The 18748-nt window shown below is 38.8% G+C and overlaps 1 protein-coding gene across 1 annotated transcript in view; it reads left to right on the top strand.

Annotated features, from left to right (window-relative positions):
- Nucleotides 1–2141: 2141 nt before the first annotated feature.
- The window catches only part of ALX1 (ALX homeobox 1), a 26861-nt gene continuing 10254 nt past the window's right edge, over nucleotides 2142–18748 (top strand). Inside the window, exons 1-3 of the mRNA XM_008641114.2 lie at nucleotides 2142–2686; nucleotides 4617–4921; nucleotides 8528–8656. Coding sequence (XP_008639336.1) covers nucleotides 2455–2686; nucleotides 4617–4921; nucleotides 8528–8656 — 666 coding nt within the window. The 5' untranslated portion in view covers nucleotides 2142–2454. The remainder of the gene's footprint in view (nucleotides 2687–4616; nucleotides 4922–8527; nucleotides 8657–18748) is intronic.

Below are 18748 nucleotides of genomic sequence, written 5' to 3'. Positions count from 1 at the left end.
TCCTCGCCGCCAGCGGGCCACGCGCATCCCCGCGACAAGCACCCGCGTTCCCTCCGGCCTCCCTAGAAATAGCCCTGCTGCTGCTGGCAGCTCTTGGGGGGTTTACGGTCATAGGAGATGCTCCTTGTCCTCGGCTTTCCTGGAGTTTAATAGTTGTCTTTAAAGAGGGACATTTATTGGGATAAAAGTGGATTGCAAGCTGCAAAAATGTTGCATGTGTCTTTCATTTAAAAGACATCCAGAGCTCCATTTTTTCCCTCTCTCTCTCTCTCTCTCTCCCTCTCTCTCTCTCTCTGTGTGTTACTCTCTGTCTCTCCCCCCCACCCCCCCTTTTTTTTCCCTTCCCCAAGGCATTTAGTGCTTTTAACGCACAGTTATAAACACGCTGCCGAAGTGCCAGCACACGGAGATGCGGGGGCAGGGAGAGGATCTATTTCCCCGGGTCCGGAGCAGGCGTTGTTCCAGAAGGTGCAAGGAGGAAACGTGTCGTTTTTCATGTGAAATCCGGGGACGGGAGCTGCCCGTGGAGCGGCCCCTGGGGCAGGGTCCAGCCTCTCTCCCGGGGCAGGCAGCTGGCCTCTACCTCACCTGGCCGCGCACCGCGGCCACCGCTCGTACTCTGCGCCCCTTCCATTCCTGTTCTCTCGGGGGCTTACGGAAACCGCTTCCACCTCTCACTCCCCACCAAAGAGACACCCCCATACCACAAAAAAACCTGTCGCACCCCAAGCCCCCGAGCACCACCTCTGCGCTCAGTCACGACGGAGTTTCGCGCCTCCCGCAGCCCCAGCTCGGTGATGGCGGCAGGTAACGCCGGGAACAGGGACGAAGATGTGGGGGTAGCAGCCCGGCCCTGACAGATGACAGGGAAGGGCAGATGGTGCACGTGGCGGATGGTGCCCACAGCTACTCGACAGTGGTAGCTGGAAAAAAACATCCCTCAGCTACCCCTTTCTCCGGGAAAAGATCAGATTAGAGACCAGCTGAAGAAGGAAGGGAAGCTGCTTGCCGGGAAACATGCTGGACCCGAAATGGCCTTCCCTTCACCTTTGACTGGGTTCACAGGAAAGGTCTCTAAGCCGCTCCGCAGCCCCGGCTGGCCAGTGTTGCACCGATACTTCAGCCACTCATTAAAGCCCCGCTTCTTCTCCCCTCCCCGCCCCAGCGGGGGAAGGGCCCGCCGAATCGGGTTCTAAAATAGCCTCAGTAGAAAAGACAAGCGCGGGCACACGATGCTGAAATATTCTTCTGAAGAGATTGCTATCTCGGGTTTGCTTTACTTCAGCGAGTACTCCTTTCACAAGGAAGCACGGAAGCTCTTTTCCTTAATTCGTGCCTTTTCGAAATAGTCCACTATCTTTCTCGCCTGTGTTTTAAATCTTATCAATGTGCGAAGGGACCAAGGAATTCAACACTTCAAAGCTCACACTTTGGGTGAAAACCACCCGCTTTTCCAATATCCATAGGAATGCATGAATATATGGCTCTTTTATTTTTCTTTTTATTACCTAAGACTTTCAAAAAATACTTTCATTTAGAAACAGTATTTTAAAAAAACCGAAATATTTCAGGAGATTTAAAATAAAGGTCCGTTTTAACCACTTCGCACAGACACACACACCCCCCCTCAACCCCAAACACACACACAGAGGCAGACTGGTTAAGATCTGTTTCATAGCAGGCAAATTCTCTTTTAGGCCAGTTTCTGCTGTGAGAGAGTTCTAGTTTTAAGTTTCTCTGTTTCCATTCCCTCTGCGCAAACAACTGCCTATAATATTTCTTTCTCTGTTTAACTCTAGGACAAAACTTCTGAGCAGTTTAATAAAGAGGGAACACCGGTTCTTAATTTTACAGCTTCAGAGAACAGGACTGCAGCTACCGACGTATCAGTCAAATCGATTAAAGAAGATCCTTTACTTGAGGGTATGTGCCCCTGAAATTACGTTGCTCTAAGCCTCTCAGGGAGCTGGGGGAAGAGGGAGGGAAGCGAGGGATTACTCTTTCCAGGATCCCTGGAGAAATAAGAATAGGTTGCAGAGGGGAAATGTCCTTTTTATTTGTCCTCCCTCCCCTCCCTCCCTTTCTCCCCTCACCCTCCCCGAATGCTTGTGTGCGTCTGTCTGAAACAGATCTGTCTGTCGAAAACGGGCCTGGAACTCCCTCCTGTGTTGGGATTAGGTCTTGGGGGACCTGGGGTGGAGTTAGACTGCTTGGTTATTTTCATATTCATTAGAAATGGGAGGTTGCACAAGAAGTCCTGCTGAGCTTCAAGATATAAGAGCAACTTCGGGTTCCCCTTTCAAGACAAGACAAATCAAAGGCTCAGAGGCAAAACAGCTCCCTAAGCACTGAACGCCTCTTCCTCCCTCCTTCCTTCCCTCCCATCCACTCACTCTCCCTCCCTTGCTCACAGTCCAGCCTCTGTCTAGGGAAGAGGCTCTCAAGCAGCCTTAGATGATTATGGATTTTCTGAGCGAGAAGTTTGCCCTGAAGAGCCAGCCGAGCAAGAACAGTGACTTTTACATGGGAGCAGGAGGCAGTTTGGAGCACGTTATGGAAACTTTGGACAATGAGTCCTTTTATAGCAAAACGTCAGGCAGCAAATGCGTACAGGCCTTCAACCCTCTGCAAAGAGCTGAGCATCATGTGAGGCTGGAGAGGACATCACCCTGCCAGGACAACAACGGTGAGTCGTCATCCCAGGGTTATTCTTCCTCCTGGAGATACACGGGCGAGGGCAGAGATTCTCCCGCCCAGGGAGACCAAAGGCAGCTGTGCAGCCTTCGGCTGTGGGCATGCGAGGGGCTGTCAGGTCGTAGTAAAATAACAATAACTGTAACAATATTACTGTTATAATACTACCACGACTACTATTAAAAAAAAAAAAAACCAAAACCCCGGGAGATTCCCCGGCCACCCTCGCTCCCGCTACGAGCCGCGGCGTTTTCACCCAGCAAACTCCCGGGAGAAAGCATCCCCGGGTGTCGGTGTCGGAGGAACCCCGGACACGGCCGGCTCTCCGGTGCCGATCCAGGGAACGGAAGGTCGCTTGGTCATTTTCGGTTCCTTCAGATATCGTCCTGCGACGGTAGCGGGGTTCTCTCTGCCGTGTTACCAAATGATGCGTAAAGATGATTCTTCCGAAAACCACGTCGGTCATCCAAAGATAGTGTTAAACCTTCTATCAAGTATTAAAATTTTCTAGCCTACCGGCAAGGAGAATATGGAATATTTTCTTTTAAAAACATTTTAAATTTTCCTCATTATTGCAACATGATGAAAATCCCTGTAGAAAAAAAAATAAAAAATAATTTCCTAGAGGAATTGGAAAACACAGTTAAGATCATATGCAATAAGAAGACTAACAGTACCATACTTTTTTGACTTCATATAGTCATTGAATTATATATATATTTCTGAGAAAAATTTTTTATTTTCTCAAAAATAAAAAACTATGAAAAAAATTGTAAGATAAATTGATAGATTTCTTCAAGTGTAATTTAAAAAAAAATAACCTATAGAAAATTGATTTATACATTGGAGTCTTTCCTAATTAACTAATTTAATGTGTGCCTTGAGGGCTTTGGGGCATTTCCTATCTATGTATGTGTTGATGGTATCTAAAAATTGTGTTTCATTACAATCAGCTCAAATTGAAAGAAATTACTGAGAATGTGAGAAAATCTCAAAGCAAGCTTCTTATGTTATGTGGCATCTTTGTAAATTTTAATTTCTATAGAGTTTGAATATTTTTTTACCTTTTTCTTAGAAAAGAAAAAAAGTTTTTTTGAATTCCATAACTTATCTCATTACTTTTCCAGTCATGTGTGATAAGTAAAAAATACTGAAAAGTAAGAAATGTTTTCATTTCCTATTAAGAAGCTACTGCAGAACATTTCTTATCTCTACAACTAAAGACAAATAGTTCCTGCAATCCTTATACAAAGTATATGAAACGATCTCTTTTAATAAGTTAACATTTTGCAGAAATGCCCTGTATTTTGTAACCATAACAAACCTAATTGGAAACAATTCCACCTCACAAATCCAAAAGAAGGTATATGGAATTTATTGAGTTTTTAAAGTGAATTCAATTTTTGATTTCATTTGCTTATTGATTTGTCAGTTTACAGCTATTTAGTTTACTTCTTTGTTAGTTTGTATTTTCATAGAAATAGAAGTTTTTGCATTTGCTTTCAAGTTTAAAGGCACGTTTGTCAATAGCTTTGTGCCTCTTCTATGAAAATCTGTTTTGGGCTACGATTCCTTATCTGTATAACTCTAGCTGATGCTGATTTCATGGATTGTTAACTACTTTAGTGGCAGTAGTGGCAGAGTGAAAATATCCAAGTCTCTTGCACAGTCTCCTTACTCTGTAAGTTTTCAGATGATATTTTCAGATATAATTCTCATTTAGAATTCAGTGTGATTTAGCACTTTTATTCTATCAGTAGTTAATATTACAGATTCCTCTTCCATGATCTCATATAGAAACAACACAGCCAAGACAGAATCTTGTTCCTTGTGAAACTGTTTTATATGAACTCCTGAATCTAAACACCTCCCCTTCCCCCTTGATCATTTATTAACCAGCTGTTAACCCACCTTGTATGCAGTGAACTACGGGATTACTAAAGTGGAAGGTCAGCCTCTTCACACAGAGCTGAGCAGGTCCATGGACAATTGCAACAATCTCAGGATGTCTCCAGTGAAAGGGCTGCAGGAGAAGGGAGACCTGGATGAACTTGGTGATAAGTGTGACAGCAATGTCTCCAGCAGTAAGAAGAGGAGACACAGAACAACTTTCACCAGTTTGCAGCTGGAGGAACTGGAGAAAGTATTCCAGAAAACTCACTACCCTGATGTCTATGTAAGAGAACAGCTAGCTCTAAGAACAGAGCTCACTGAGGCCAGAGTCCAGGTAAGAACCAAACTTCAGCATTTCTACAACAAATTGTGAATTGTAGGAATGAGTAAATTATACTCTTGGGGATTGTACAAAAGCCTGTAAAGCTAAAGTAAACAGCTCGTTTTGCTTCTTTTCTTTATGGATATGAGCTGTTATGCTGCAGTGCTAAAATGTTATTTTTTAAAATAGCTTGTGTTGCAGTTCTGAACAGTTGTTTAAGGGATGAGAAAACAACATCATTAGAAAAGCTTTCTTGATCTCTTGTAGAATTCCAGGCAATGAAAACATAAAGTGTTACGTGCAAAGATCCCACTAAAGACTCGTTGCATGTAGTTCAGACTGATGACAATGCAGAACTCAGATGCAGAGGATTGTGTGTGTGTTATGGCATGAAAAGTACGGTCTAAAAAGTAACCAAATTCCTTGTTTCTATCCAAAGAGTGTGCAGTGAAACTGCACATACATAAATGTGCATAAATATCTGTATATCTATATATCTATATATCTATATGCCCATACTTATTTAGATCTCTGTGTGTGTTTGTGCCTGTATAAAAAGAAGGACAGAATCCTTCCACCTTTTCTCTGTGGAATGATCTCAGAAATCACAAAATTAGGAGGTACAATTGCTGGTTGTTAAACTTTCATAACTGATGAATAACGTTGTTCTAGTTTTTGGAAACAAACATAGTGTTGACCACTTAGTACATTATTTGAGTATCGTAACTGCATACAAATATGATTCATTCAGTATGTGCTCATATAGTAATCTCAATAGTATTTATGGATTTTGGTGTGCAGTGGTGAGAAAAGAAGCTAAATATCCAGGAAATGCAACCTTTCCCTTGTTTAGAGGTCTTCTGTTAGAAAAGGGTGTGAGCCACATTTTGCAAGTTTATCTTAATTTTAGGTATCTTCACTGTTCTGGTAATAATCATTATTTCAATTTAGAGAATTGCAGTCCTGTTGATTCTTATAGACTGGGATTAATTTTTTAAATTTAGTGACTTGAATATGATAACAACTTCACAACTTGTAATTAAACACATACTCACACATGCATATAGAGAAATAGGCGTCAGTGCACATGCATACAAACTTAAATTAAATAAGAAACACTTTCAGAAACAAAGTCAGCTAATTAGTTTTATAAAGAAGTGTTCTTTTCATGTCTATTCAACCAGACATCATATTCACTGTTGTCATCAGAAAATAGAGTCCAAGGCTGTGTGTTCAGTTACATCGATGCGATATCAGCAATGCCGATGGAATTTGTTTCAGTGGCTTTTAACTCTTCAGGCTCTGCACAATCCCTCTCCTTTTGAATTTGGTACAGCTTTCCAAGTATGACTTCCATTCATTGGGTTTTAGTCTTGAAGAAAAGAAGGTAGCATAACGTTAAAACACTGTTCTAAAAAATGCGTAATTCTGGAATACAGAGAAGTACTTCAAGAACAAATTAATAGCGAGAACAGGGAGGGGAAAATTGAACTAAAGTGTGTCAACTGACTTCTTATCACATTTATTTTCCTAAGATTTAGAAGCTTCATATGGTAAGAGTATTAAAAAGAAGACAGTAAGTGAAGAATATATAAGTTTATATCAGGCTTTCACAGAGTATCTACTTCTAGTTTATTTAGACATGTTCTTCCCTTTCTTAAAAGATAACCAATCTTTGCATTTCTCGTATGCTAAATATGAAAGGACATGTTGATCATTTCTGTCCAGAGTAGAGAGAGTATTCCATCACAAGATGAAGCAATTTGCAAGGCCTTACGTCATTAAAGGCAAGCATCTGGCAATTCAAGGATAACAAGCAGCAGATTTCTACATTGCTTTGTGGAGGCAAATGGTTACTTTATCTCTGCCAAGAGTAAGTTTCTAGTAAAATGGTGTAAACAGAAACATTTTGGGGGATTGTCAAAGGAAAAAAATATGTGCTTTTTCTCATTTAGTTCTATGAATTCAAGCAAATTGTTTGATTTAGTGTAGCAGAGTGATCAGCTGGATACCTTACCCACAGTTCCCTTCACCACCATTTCATCAACATCCAATTTAATATTTGTCCTGCACACATGCAGAGAGAGCCAACCTGAACCTAATTTATCTGAGTTGTTCTCTTTCCTGATGCATGCCAGTCCAGTAATTGGCACCCATTTTAAGGAGATTGTCAAGGTCTTTTTTCAAGGAAAGAGCTTCATGACTAAATTTCCTTATCGTGTCCTTGATGCCTCCTGTGGAGATAGGAGATTTTTTTTTTTTGCCATCCCTTTTCTTTTTGCTGAACCTCAGGCATCATAAATAACACAAATTTACCACCAAGGTCCCTAACAATATACACTCAGGAGTTATATGCATGAGCCTTGCTTTGATTGCTGAATACATTTTAAAATATTGCACATACTAAATCTGCAACAAGTGCTTGGGAATCAAAATGAGCAAAATTATTCCCTGGTTGCTTATGCAGTATCAAAAGACAGTTGTGTTCTCCAAAGATTAATTCAAGAATGGAATTTTAAACCAAACAGTGTTATTTTAAATGTCCCACAATATGGAATCAGAAAATATCCCTCAAAATATAGGAAGTGTCTATACAAAAAAACCACTATTCATTTATGTATATATCAAAATGAATTAATGATCAATTTAGCAGGAAGACTAACCAATGCCATGGTTTCCCTTAAAAAAAAAGGTTCTGTTAGTAGTGTGACTTCTTAGAAAAGTCTCAGTGAGCTTGCTTACATCAGAACAATAAAGATAAGTCAGATATTACTCTTATACAGTGTTACTTTTCTTAGCAATCACCTTAATTAATCAGGATAATTCTTAACCAGTCCAAAATAAACTGTCTGAAAGAAAAAAATTATTAAGACCATGGGACAATTACAGTTATCAGTAACAGAAAGAAATGGCCATATAATAGGTTTTTTATATAATTCTTGACACTCAAAATATTACAGAACAGTCCAGGGGGTATGAAGAAATTTAAGCATAAAATCTAAATTATTTCATAAAGTTCCATTATTTTGTTTTCCATTATAAGAAGCAGATATCACCTAACAACAATGTGAAAAAAAACCCACAATAGTTCCAAAAACTCTGTGACATGATGACTTTTTATTATCTTCCTGGCTTTTTAGCCTTCCTTATAGGAACCTTTCCTGCTGTGTAGAGTACTGTCCTTGTGCCAGTTTTTCCTGCCTTTTATTGCTGCACTTGATAAAGATTATGGACACCTCTAGGAGGCAGATTATGGGTAGTCCTAGGAAGTCAGTGGGAATGGGAATTTAAGAGAATGTTTCTTTACAACTTTACTTGCTGCAGACTGATATTTCTCAGGTTGTTTTTTTGTTTATTTGTTTTGTTTTGTCTGTTTTTTGAGATAATAGAAAGGAAGCAATATGTATTGTTAAAATAGCTAGCAATAACTTAAGCAGGTCAGACATTGACCATATTGAAACTGTAAGAAATTAATTTTCAGGTGGAGCATTTCTCTTTTGTAGATAAAGAGAAATTTTCAATGCCACTGTCCAAAATCTCTTGGGTTTTTTTCCCTAAAACTCTTTGCACAGTATATAATTTAGTTTACCCTGATGACTGTTTCCTTGTATACTACAGGTTTGGTTCCAGAATCGAAGAGCAAAATGGAGGAAAAGAGAACGCTATGGTCAGATCCAGCAAGCTAAGAGCCACTTTGCTGCCACCTATGATATATCTGTTCTTCCAAGGACTGACAGCTACCCTCAGGTATGGTAAAGACCAAGCAGTACTTTGGGTCTACATTTGGCAGCTGTCTTAACAACTCTGGTTTTGTATGCTTTGCTAATATGAGTATAAACTATATGATCTCTAGACAGCTTCCTTCTGATGTGTTAAACATGCACCATTTCTTTATGGACCTCAAAAACCGTAATAAAGCCATGTAGAATCATAATTTAATGTATATTGCTGGGGGGAGAGAGGCAGAGGGAAAGAACAGCTCTCTCAGACAGTTGTAGTTAGTTTAATCTGTATTTTTTTTCCTGTTTCAGTTCCCTGTTAGTATGTAGTAAGGTATACAGCATAGTAAGATTGTAATCTTCTGTCTCTGTTCTCCAGTCCTTTGGTTTACTGCTTTGCCTCACTCTCTGCTTTTGTCTGCTTGCTTGTTTTAGCACATTGAATACTTTTATTCTGAAGCCATTGTTTTTCATGTCTCTGGCTTCACATTGCTTTTACCACATAATTAATAAAAATAAAACACCATACAAAGCAAAAAATTTTGCATGGTTCCCTTCACTACTGGTGTTCTGGTGCTCTTCAGCTTCATTAAGTAGCGGGGTCTCTGTCAGCCTTAAGAATATACTCCTATTCTATGTGAGCTTGCTTTGGTCATGCTCTAAATTGGCTGAATGGAGAGGTCCTCAGCGTTGGGGAAGAGTGGCTGGAAATTGACCCAGCAGAGAAGGGCCTGTGGGTGCTGGTTGACAGCAGCACAACACGAGCCAGCAAGTGCCCAGGTGGCCAAGATGCCCAATGGCATCCTGGCCAGTATCAGCACTAGTGTGGCCAGCAGGACCAGGGCAGTGATTACACCCCTGTACTGGGCACTGGTGAGGCTGCACCTCAAATCCTGTATCCAGTTGTGGGCCCCTCACTACAAGAAAGACATTGAAGGGCTGAAGTGTGTTCAGAGAAGGCAAACACAGCTGGGGAAAGATCTGGAGTACAAGTCCTACGAGGAACAGCTGAGAGAGCTGGAGTTGTTTTGCCTGGAGAAAAGGAGGCTCAGGAGAGACCTTATCACGGTCCTAAACTACCTGGAAGGAGACTGTAGCAAGATGGGCCTTGGTCTCTTCTCCCAGGGAACAAGTGACAGGTCAGGAGGACATAACCTCAAGCTGAGCCAGGGGAGGTTCAGGTCAGACACCAGAAGAAATTTTTCACTGCAACAGTGGTTAAGCATTGGAGTGGTGGAGTCACCATCCCTGGAAGTGTTCAAGAAATGACTGTAAATGACAATTAGTGCTATGCTTTAGTTGGACCTAGTGATCTTGGAGGCCTTTTCCAACCTTAATGATTCTTAATGATTAGCTATGAACCAGGGGTCTTTGGTTCATGTGTCCTCTACTCAGCTTAACGTGCTTTACCTCTGAAGAGGTTGCACGTTACTAGGTTTGGTGCCTGGGACAGAGCTGGCTTGTGTTCCAGCAGCTCAGAACATGGACACAACCATCTCAGCTGTGGTGGCACTTGTAAGTCTGTCTAGTTTTATTTTATAATGTAACAGGTCAATAACCCAACTGCATTAGCAACCACTGCATGACAGACTCTGTGTTTAAGCAGGTGGACACAACCTTAGGTAGTCCCAGGTAGATTCACAAGGACATAGATGCACATTCACTCACAGATCTCACTCAAGGTGTTCAGTTCTCTTTTGAAGGTCTTTCTGACTTACTTATAGCATAACAACAAATGATACAAGGAACAGTGCAGAAACTTTGGGATTTCTAGACTAAATTTTGTGTCTGCAAGGTCACCTTGTATTTTTAGTAGGATTCCATCTACAAATTTTCCCAACTGACCAAAGTTTCATTAGTATAAGATAATGGAATAATACAAGTAATTGGCAAGCACTTAAAATGATTGTTCTAAAATTAATGTTTTTCAAAAAATCCCATATTTTTAAATTATATGATAATATGATCTATAAAATTCTAAATGCAATAAAATATCTATTCTGTCCTTTCAGATTGTTAAAAAGATTAATTCACTGCATTTCTGTTTACATTTTTGTCAAAAAAAAATCTCCTAGACAGATGACACAACTAAGTTTCAGCCTGACAAATGTTTCCATCATTAATTAATAGATTCTTAAAAACAGAAGATTGAAATACAAATGCTGGTCCCATAATCTTAGATCAAGCATCTCTAAAATGTGTAGAAATACAAAATGTGTACCCATTCACAAACAGTAATACAATGTGCTCCCCTACAACCACAGACTAACAGACTGCAGGCAAACAGAGAGGCACAAGTGTGTAACTGAGTCTGGTCGCCCGCATGAGAAAGCTGCGTTGTACTGTTCTGTACTTCAAGAACAGGAACAAGGAGCTAAATGAAGGTGTGAGTGCACTTTACATTGGCTATTTCAGCTGAGTGCTTGCATGTATAACTTGGCTACATGATAAAAACAAGTTAGCCCACTCCTTAGAGAAGAAGTTGGCTACTTTTCTGTACACTGGAATATGAGTGGCTATCCACGTAATTAGCACAGGACATTTAATAAAAATTCATGTTTTTGCTAACCTGGGGGTAATTCTTCATAGTTTTCACATTCTTAAATCCTCACCTTCAGTAAAACCACATCCCTATCATGTATATAACACTTCCAGTGGGAATGCCTGAGACAATGAAAATCTGTTTTAAAAACACAATGACCACTAACATCATTCAAATCTTTTGAACTAGATATCCTTTTCTAAGTGCCTCACTTATGGAAAATAAATATACAGTGCCTGACTTGATATAAATTTATCATTCTACCCCACAATTCAGCAGAAAAGGTATTTAAAATTGTTATCTGCATGTTTTGTTCTAATGTTATAAATTGATTTCCCAAACAATTCCATTATTTCTTTGTAGATAATGTAAGAAAAGGAAACAAATATCCTTTTTTTCTTTGCTCCTATTCCTGCACCACTACTTGTGTACAATCACTTCTCTCGTGACAAAGAAATAAGCAAATATGAGGCAAGCTTTGCCATACTTTTAAGTAAATAGTTTTTCTTGGGGATTGTGGAACACAGATCACTGAAGCTTGTTTAAGAATCAACAAGGGGAAAAACAGACTCCCTGTTGCTGGAAAAAAAATAGGTTGAATATTGGAAAAGGATGAAATCAAGCCGAGATGTTTACAGCTGTATGGCAGAAAGAGCAGGAACAAATGTGAATTTCTGGTGTGCATTATAAGGATTTGCAGCCTGCAGATTTTCTGTTTTGAGTCCAGACACGGATATGTTGAGAAAACACATCTCGGTTGCTTTCCAGCAGAAGCATCAGTCTCTTGCAGCTAACAGAGGGTGATGTGGAGACTTCTGCTTAGTCTCTTCACCAATTATCTTAATCAAATACAAATTAAGAACAAAATGCTGCTATGCATTGTGTGACTATGTAAACATGAAAATTTTTTCCTGTGAGAAAATTATTCTTTCAACTCATTTCAGACAGAAGGCTGGCTCTGAATCAGAGAAAGGTAGAGATTGCAAGTGACCTCTGGAGATGGTCTGGTCCAACACCTGTCTCTACAATCCAGTCTAATTTTGCTATTAAATTCCACATCTTTATCTTCACAATAATAACAGTTTAGGGTTTTTTTGGTAGATCATAGTTCTTTGATCTGCTCTTTCAGTCTAACCTTAATTATTTTTATAGTGTATTGACTTTAGATGTTTCTTTTTTTCTTCAAAAAAATTGCTCACCTACCTGCCAAGAAGTTGAATATCTCCTAAACTGGACAAATTCTGCACGCATATATTTTCCATTAATTACACTGTCACAAGCTGGATTACAAAGGAGTGCAGTTTGTACAATAGTCCAGCACAACTAAGTGTTACTTACATGTTTTTTTCAAGGCTTTAACAATATTATGCTGAAAATCAGATTTTTCTTGGAAAATGTTATGCACAGTGTTTTTCATTCATTTTAGTGAAAGATTTCCGTTTCATTAATTTCAGTATTTGAACTTCAAGCTTCTCTTGCAGATACAACACATTGTGGTCTAAGTCATCTTAAGTGCACTCAGGAAAACACATCCTATGCAGTTTAACTTATAGCAATATCCTACTGATGATGTGAAAGTGAAGATGGAGCATCTTAACATCAGTGGGGAAATGAATGCAGATTCACTTCATGGGGAAGTTTACTTCATTTCACCTGAGTGAATGTTAGTAAACAAGCCATACTTAATTTGGTCACCTAAATACAGTATCGAGTGTCATTAAAGATGTCTCAGGATATCTGAGACACTGTTGAAGTGTTGATGAACAGGATTTAAATGGACAGTCCATCCTTCATTGTAGGCAACCGTGGTCAGATAAGTATTAGACATTTGTGTTTAGGAAACTTAACCAAACGGACTTCTATGCCAGACATGGGTTCCCTTTAAAGCTGTCAAAAACCTGGTCAATTAAATTTTTTATTCCTGAAACATAAGGTGTAAAACAGGTATGATGATCTCTAAAAGTTTTTTTAATCTCATATGTGGTTCAGCTGCAGTCATCTGTAGTTATCTTACATGGATCTATAAATGATATGATGAAAGAGGAACAATAAAAAGCCTCTTTAGCTTTGTTCTTCTCTTACCTTATTGGTCTTTATTTGACTTCTTCTGCCACCCTATGTTAGTAGGAAGGCTACTGTTACAAAGGGCACTCGATCTCATCAGATTCAATGCTTACCTAGGAGAAGTAGCAAGAAAACCTGAGACAAAATTTCATATAACCCCTCCTTATTTCTGCACACAAGAGACTATACTATTATCACACAGACTTGCAGCTTTCCCTGTATGAATCAAGTTTATGAAGATGTTATCTTTATAAATAAGTGCATCAGTATGTAAATAAACATTAAATTGTATCACTGAAAAGCAGATAAAAAAGGGCAACATTTTTCTCCCACCTAGGCTCTTTCCTTACTTTGCATCTTTCCTCATTTTGCATCTTTCCTCCTTCTTACTTGTTCTTTGAATCATGTTCATTTATTGTAATTTTTCTTCTAAGTTCTTTTAAAAGGATTCATTTTGTCACACCATTCTACTTTCCCTCTTAGTATCACATGTAAAATGTTTGGGTTTTTTAAAATTTTGTTGAAACTGCAGGCAAGAGTTGGATAGGATAGAATTTAATTTTTTTGTTTTAGTTAAAAAAACCCAGTCTAGTGCAGGTGGGAATCTTAAGACGACAAAAGCTTTTCGAAAGTATGGGAACAGGAGTGATATAGAAGGTATAGAAAGAAAGGAAAATGTTGAAATCTCAGAAATAGAAGGAAGATGCTGAAGTTTGCATTCCATCCACCAGAATGATAAATTAAATTAATATGTTGAACAGCATGGCATCACATGATGTGTTGGCAAAGAGTGTAGAAGTAGTATCAGCATACATGTGTTAAGTACTAAGTCCTTGGATCATCATTATAGTTTGCTCTAGCTTTAGTACATATGGCTAATCCTCATTAGCAATAATCAAAGTTACATGCTCCAATTAAAGGTTCATATGGAATATATTAGACACCACATGTTATATGACTGAAAATTTCTTTTAACTGTAGTAGACATAAAAATGACAGTTAATCACAATAGTTCATTAAGGCTATGGGTACACTGATTAAGCAGGAATAGATGTGGCAGACATATCTGAGCTAGCTTCAAAGGAGTTTTATCACACACTCATGCTGTCTAGCTGTGACAGCATGGAGCTCAGGCTGAGCCACCACCTGGATGGTGTGTGTCTTGCTGCATGTGTGCTCACTTGCCTTGCTGTGCCTGATCTTCCAACAAGAGTGACACTTCTAATCTTTCTGGGTGGTGTCTGTTCTACACAAAGTAGCTTATGCACTGCACTTTTATTTTTTCTTGGTAATAAACCACCACTGTATGTGGTCCTTTTCACAGTCTCAACATTCAGTTTGTTGTTCTATCTCTTTTTTTGTGAAACATATTTCTTTAAGTGTGTGAGTGACTTTACTGGGGCTTAATTATAAGGCAAATTAATTTTTTTTTCTGAGATACACAAATTTTTGAATAGTATTTTTCAAAGCATGAAATTTTGCCTTTAACTGTATCATAGAGTTGAAATATAACTAACCCTTATTGTAACTGGCTCCAAGATTGCAGTAGGAAGAATTTACAGTTTACAAAACACCCCATACAAGAATGAAAGCTTGATGACTTTTCAAATCCTCATTATTTTGAAGCTTAGCAAACTTTAGTGTGAAATCTAATGATCAGATTTTTATTTTGTTCACCATCTGTAAGCCCAAATGTGGACTGAAGGGGTCTATCACATATTTTTGAGCATATTTTAAGCATCTCACTACCAGGGGCCAGGTAGCGTTTTATTTATATCTAAAAATTGTGTACTGCATCTCTCTCATATGTACCTGAGCCCAATACAGTACAGGTGATCTTCACATGTGCAGTTGGTCCAACAGCTCCTACAAAATGTTCACAAATTACACTGAGAAGTGTTCTGTCTAGATATAAATGTAAAAATGCAATGAGAGTGGTGAAGCTTTGGGACAAGTTGCCCATAGAAATTAAAGAACCCCTGTAGCTGGAGTGACTCAAAACATCGCCGAATGGGGCTTGAGTAACCTTATCTAAATTTAAGAGTAGCTGTGAGCAAGGGTTTGGAAAAATAATCCCAGAGGCTCTTTTCAGTTTAAATTATTCTGAGAATCTACAAACTTGGGAAAAACAGGCAAATTTCTACCTGTATTTTGGATGTTCTAAACAGACATCCAGAAAAAAAAAAGCAGAAAGTGACAAACCAAACTAATCATAGTGATGGACTAGGAATGACCAACAGATACGAGCTGTGAACTAGCAGTTTTGAGAAGTTTAACAGCTATTGCATTTAATCTGCCTGAAGCAGCTCCTTGTGCTTGCACAGATTTGATATTTTCTGGCAGTGCGAGGACTGTTGTTTCACACAAGGAGAGGAGTGACAAAAGTTTAGCAAATCAGTCTGACACTCACATGTTTTTTATAATTGCATAAATTCTTAACTGTTCAGTTAGTGCCACTCTTGTTTCCCATGCAGTGAATAAGAATACCCTGAAAACAGAGTAAATGTGTAGTTCCTAATTAATTACTTGAGTAATTATAATAGCATTCAACATATATAACATTTATTGCATAATATAATAATAAAATCTCTTAATAGCTAGAGATCTTAAAAGAGATTAGAATTTTGTTTCTCATGTGAAGCACTAAAACGCACTCAAATAGAAGTGCTCACACGTGTGTCTGCTGGAGACAGACTCTAGTCCGGACAGGCAGGTGACTGCAATGAGTCAAGAGATTTGGTGATGGGAGAACCAAAGCTAGGGAAGTGATAGTAAAACTCCCAGAAAATTTTGACATTTGAGTTTGTGTGATTTCTCCAGGGCCTGCATAAAAAGGCTGAAGCTCAGGCTTAACAGAAAAAAGCAGTGACACCAAGCGGAATGAGCAATTACCTCAGCTCGTTTTCTTCTGCAGTGTCTAACAGAAGGTCACGTGCTTAGGAAATTATATCGTAACCGTGTTAACAACCATAACTCTCCAGTTATGTTCTTGTCACAGCTATGAAATCCTATTTCTTTTTCTATCAGGAAGGGTGTGTGTGCATGTGTATGTGTGTATAAAACATACAGTAGGTAAATATATTGAAGGGCTCTGGTAATTTCATGGTAACCACAAGAGCAAAGCTCAAGTTGTTTGTGATGTTAACAGAAACCAGAGATGTGCAGTATGTATAGCCTCATTCACAGTCTCTGAATTGCCTTTTATATAGTTCATGGATCACACAAGATTTTAAGAGGAAAAATATTTTCTTTAAATTCATGTACATAATGTCGCTTTTCCTTCTAACATACCAGAAGAAGGTCTGATAATTTTGACTTATTGTGAAACATTACTGTATTTATTTTTAATATAGGACTACCTTCTGCATCTAAATTTTGCTACGAGATATTTATGTTGTAAATCCTTGTAAAGAAATGAAAATTTAATAGCAAATGTGAAGTCACTCAACCAACAAAAATGAATAGAAAATTGATATGACTGAGACATTCTTTTGGAAAACATAACTACCTCATGAGAGAAGAGGTAAAGTTTCCTAGAATCTTGTGGTATTCCTGAAGTTAAGTTTACTAATTTGTATTCCTTTCTCTAAGAAAGAAACCTAGGGCACACCTTTGAAAGTTTTAGGAATTAATAGCTTGTTCACATATTGCTTTAAAAAGACATTGGAATATTTTAGGATTTGAAGCTGAATTCTCTTCTCATTTACACCTGTGCAATCTCACTGAAGCTAAACTGAAAGGGATTTGTCTAGGGTAAAAATATCAGGAAAATTGGTGGTACTAAACTTAGTTTACTGCAAACTAAACTACTCAAAATATGGAAAGAAGTAATGTTGTGATTCCTCCAGACCACATAGGTTATTGGGCACTTTCAAACTGAGCCTCTGAACCTTTTGAAGACTTCCCACCATGACTGTTTTAAAGGCAAACTTGTGCATGTTTGCTCTTAAACAGATTTTTTTTGAAAATTATTCCCATAATTATATCTGCACCGCCTGGGTGACTGAAGCATTTGGCATAGAATTTCTTAGAAAGAAATTTCAGTAATTCAGATAAACAAGACTTTGTCACATGTGAGTTACCTTTGGAGACTATGAGCTCCTTCAGAAATAGCTCCTGTATTAGACACTGCACAGATTAACTGTTTCTCCCTGGGGAAATTTGTCTGATTACAAGTCAAAACTGGCTCAGGTAGATCAATTAAGGAGTAATAAGGCAGCTGGGAATCATGTCAAACTGTGGAGAGTCTCCCATGGGCTGATGTTTGAGTCCTCTAAAAACTGATTATGGGAGGAGGGAACTGGAAAGTTCTGAAGCTTTTTATAGATTTCCTCATGTAGACTTCAAGAGGCCCACAGGAAGGAGGAAAAATCTTCCATATCCTTCCTCAGGCACCTTACTTACTCCACCGCCTCTCAGCCTGCCACCTAACATATGCAGGAGCAGAAGCCTGAGGTGTGCCCAGCTATGTGTGTACGTGTGTGTGTGGAAAGGCAAGCCATGTCCACGAGTGTGTGTGGAACTGTGTGTGGAACTGCACATGTGCATGTCCGTGTAAACAAGCTGAGCAGACCCAGAGTTTGGGGAGATGTGTCGTACCATTACTTTTCCCCAGGCTTTTGTAGGAAACCAAAATGGAGCATTTACCAAATCTATTTTTGCTGCTGTAATTCCCAAGGAACCCAGATTAGTTTGTCAGCTCCTGATGACCTTGCTAATACAACTGTTTAAAATATTAACTTTTAAAATAAGACTATTTCATCCTTCCTATCTGCACTAGATCTCAGCTAGACGAGTTCAGTGAACCATAATTTATCGCTTTAGCTTGTTGGTGCTTTGGTGAGTATGTGGTGTTGCAAACTGATAGGAAAATGGGAGAAAACACAACTCATCAGCATTAGAAACATGTTTTCATTCTGTGTATGCCTATGTGTGCATCTGTCATACTTCATTACTTCCCCTGACCTCTACTTTGACAGAAAAAAATCACTCATCTAGAAAGATAACCTTTATATCTTAAGTCAAAATTCCTTTATCTATGGACTTGGAATGTGAATGTAAAATTAAGTTTGAAGTGGGAATTCACTTTTCAGTGCTAACCAAGGAGTAATTGAGTTAGTCTAACATATCACAGAGAACAAAGACACGTGGGCTCAATTGCAGTGCATCAGGGTAAGGATACACTGAACAGACAACAAATTTTTAGAAGGAGGACAAATTTAGCAAAGGAAAACAAATAGGAGAGGATATGGTTACTGGCGGACAAGATCCATACTGTGAATGGGGGCTAAAAATGTCTTCCCTGATGTTATTTGTACATTTAAAAAAAAAAAAAAATCAGCATTCAGGAAAGATATATAGGTAAAAGTGGAGAAGGCATACAAAGCTGTATATTGTATAATGGTGTGTGCAAATGAGGAATGACTGAGGAAGCTTGAGTATGTCAGAAATTATACCATATACATGTAGTACTAATAGACAGAGAGTGGAGAGTTTGAAAAAAACAGAAGGGCA

This window comes from Corvus brachyrhynchos, unplaced genomic scaffold (genome assembly GCF_000691975.1).
Source record: "Corvus brachyrhynchos isolate BGI_N302 unplaced genomic scaffold, ASM69197v1 scaffold9, whole genome shotgun sequence".
In the NCBI taxonomy this organism is placed as follows: domain Eukaryota; kingdom Metazoa; phylum Chordata; class Aves; order Passeriformes; family Corvidae; genus Corvus; species Corvus brachyrhynchos.
Note: the sequence above shows the minus strand (reverse complement) of the source record. Positions and strands in the feature narration are given on the sequence as shown.